Here is a 3,262-nt window from a genome sequence, read left to right on the forward strand (position 1 = left end):
ACACACACACACACACACGCCCTCCGCCCTCAAGCCCCCATCAGAGCTCTGAGTTCATGCTCATTTAGTCACACTCAGAGACCTGGACTGCAGTGTTGCTTTTCCTGCAAACTGCAACCATTTGATGGAGAACTTTCGTACATTTCTCTTTGGGCAACTTTGAAATGAAAGCATTGTAATGTAAGCATTGGCCCCTCCTCTGATATAAACAGTGGCTATAAATATACAATTTCCTTCTAAGTGGACTGCCCCATTATAACATGGATACTCTGTGGCTTTCAGGTGTTTCTGCTGATAGGGAAGGATTGCCCTTTTCTCCTGCGGGATCTCCTTGCATCGGATGAGCTTGCTCAGGTCTTCGGGCAGCCAGTGGTAAGCTTGGGTAGTGGAAGTTTATCGAGTTCTGGCAAACGGAGCAATCCACGTCCCCAGTACTTTAGTCCTCTCAGTGTTCGTGCTGCTTTAGGGAGAAATGGCTGTACTAAGTTTGAGATAAGACTATTTGCCTTTGCCACATTCCCTTTCAGAATTGTCCCTCTTCCAGCCACCAAATAAAGGACATGCTTCTCATCCTTCCTAACCTTAGGACAGGTGCGTTGTGTACTGCCGAGGGACACTAGATATGCAAGCTATTATTGTTACATGTCAGTAGTTAGAATATGAATTTAGTCCGGGATAAAATTTCAGCACTTTAGAGTGATATTACAGTTTTATTCTGAAATAGCAATATTTTTATCCCAAGGGAGACAGTACTATGATTTTGCAAATGTTTAAACTTGTGGTGAACTTGCTCTTAAACTAGACATCAATTCAGAATGTTCAAGAGGTACATACTTTTTTGAAAAAAGGATAGAACCCAGTGAATCTAAGACTCGGGAATTAGCTTTTTTTTGGGTTGAGGCATGCAGCATAGAGCAACTGTGTAGTCTCTGGTGGAAGACCATGCTGGGGCAGCTGGTGGGCAGGACACAGCGTCTCTGGGGGAGAAGTGGGTGTTTTGTGATAGCCCTGCCCACTGCCACTTCTCCCATCACTGGGAAGAAAGCTTGCCTTTCCCTGAGGAGCCGGCTTGAAGGTAAGGTGTATACTGTTCGTCGTGACACCAAAGTCCTTGATGAGGACACTTGCTTAGTTCTGCCTTCCTACTGTCCTGTCGCTATGCTTCAGCTCCAGTGCTTCACCTCGACCTCCACCTGACTGCCCAGACTTCAGATCCAGGACACGTGGGGTGACAAGGGGGCAGCCCTGCGGGTGGTTCTCTTCAGCCTCTGACTGTTAGATACAGGAACATCATATAGGGTAGTGAGAGGGCAGCCCTGCGGGTGGTTCTCCTTGGCCTCTGACTGTTAGATACAGGAACGTCACATAGAATGATGAGAGGGCAGCCCTGCGGGTGGTTCTCCTCGGCCTCTGACTGTTAAGATACAGGAACGTCACATAGGGTAGTGAGAGGTCAGCCCTGCGGGTCAAATGGCATCTCATGTTAAGTGGAAATGTCTCACAGTTGGAACTGTTGGTTTTGCTGGTGGAGGGAGACCCAGGGTATGTCTTCTTCCCTTCTCAGCAGCCTTTTGCCCTTCTTGGAGGCAGCTTCTGTTTCCTCTGAGGCCCCTGCAGGCTCCCTCGCTTTGTGTCATCTCTCTGTCTGCACTGCTGCCCATTTCTCTGCTCAATCTGGAAGTATTCTCAGGGAATGGGAGTGTGGCCTGTCACAGGCATATGTCACTCTCCAGTGTGCACAGCTGGACCACGGCCAGAGAGCCCCTCACACACCCTGCTTGTCTCCACACCCCTCCTCCCCTAGTGCCAGCTTCATGCTGTCATGTTTGCCATTTGTCTTCTGGTGTAGGATGTCAAGTCAGACATGCTGGCTTTGCCGGGCCAGCACCCTGGCTGGGTTTCCTTGCTGCAGTTTTCTTACCTGCACGGTACACAGTGAAACTGTTGCCAGGTGCCTTTGATTTATAGCGGGTTCATGCACAAAATGAAACCCTGCCTGCTCCTGGGCCCCGTGCACAGGCCCCCTGTTAGAGTCACAGTGTCAGTCCGTCTGCTGAAGTGTCTTCCTCTCTTTCTCTCACCCTCCACTTTTCCTAACTTGAGGTCTTTTTCCAAGGACTGGCCTCTCTTGACAACGTGCTCCGTGTGTGAGACTGCGTGTCACCGTCCTTGTCCCCAAGGAGCACCGTGGGCACTCCCCCAGGCAGAGCAGGGTGTCCCCTGGCAGCCCGTCCTCACGGCACACTCAGGGAGAGCGTCGCTGCCGTGGGTTGCTGTGAGCTAGAGGAGTTCAGGAACACAAATGAAACATGGGTCAATGTTCACATGTGTTGGCTTTATCAGTTTACCAGCCCTAGGTGCCGGTTCAGTTATAAACAGAATGGAGGCCTTGACATGGTATTTGTTTTCTCAGTGGTTGCACGTCAATGACCTGTCACCTTTTACCTGTTCAGATGGACACCCTGAAGGTGTTTGTGGGCTCGCCCCGTGGCCTCAACCTTCGCAACGTCTGCTGGCACGGCTTTGCAGCCCCTTGTGAGGTTCCGCCCCAGTGAGTGTGGCCCGCCCCTTCCTTCTCTGGTTCTGTGGATGGTTGTCTCTGGAATTCCTCAGGAGGGCGAGAGGCCAGAAGGAGAATGGGAGCCTTCCACAGGGTTTTGCAAATAAAAGGGCTTATGTGGTGACGGTGTGCCCTCCATGGCCCTACAGAGGCAGGAGAGATGACCCGAGGTCCTCGGCCCTCTGACCGCTGGCTGGCTGCTTTCCAGCGTGGGAGGGCCTGGGCTTCCACCTGAGTGGCGGTGTCGGGGGAAGCTCTTCTGCGTCCAGGTGTTTGTGCTCCTGACCAGCCTCTGCTCTGCTTTCCCTGAGGTACTGTTCGATGCTGCTGCTCTTGACGGCAGGACTGGGGCAGCTCCTCCCAAGTTTCCTTCAGCGATCGAGCCGGGCACTGGTGCACCGACCCCTTGCCACTCTCACAAACTTAGAGGATTTGGTGGTTTTTCCTGGCAAGTACCTCATTTCACATTTTCCCCAGCTGTTAGATCTCATAATGACATTTGTAAAATGAGACGTAGCACCAAGCCTGAACTCCTGGCTTGGGAAAAGGATTCTCGGGCTGAGAAGTGTTTGGAAATTGAGGAATTGTCTGCACATGGAGCTTCACCTCTTTCTGCCATGTTCACACCAGCAGTGCTTTGCTTCATGCCCAGATGTGTACCATGTTCACTGTGCTCTGATCCCAGCAGTGCCTGGCTTCATG

At 51.6% G+C, this 3,262-nt stretch overlaps 1 protein-coding gene across 1 annotated transcript in view; it reads left to right on the top strand.

Moving 5' to 3' along the window:
* The window catches only part of ERMARD (ER membrane-associated RNA degradation), a gene marked incomplete at its 5' end in the record, with an annotated part of 44,374 nt that overhangs the window by 18,236 nt on the left and 22,876 nt on the right, over positions 1-3,262 (top strand). The window contains 3 exons of the mRNA XM_006902407.1: positions 283-372; positions 2,454-2,551; positions 2,872-3,008. Coding sequence (XP_006902469.1) covers positions 283-372; positions 2,454-2,551; positions 2,872-3,008 — 325 coding nt within the window. The remainder of the gene's footprint in view (positions 1-282; positions 373-2,453; positions 2,552-2,871; positions 3,009-3,262) is intronic.

This window comes from Elephantulus edwardii, unplaced genomic scaffold (genome assembly GCF_000299155.1).
Source record: "Elephantulus edwardii isolate Elephantulus edwardi_28Jun2011 unplaced genomic scaffold, EleEdw1.0 scaffold00409, whole genome shotgun sequence".
NCBI lineage: Eukaryota > Metazoa > Chordata > Mammalia > Macroscelidea > Macroscelididae > Elephantulus > Elephantulus edwardii.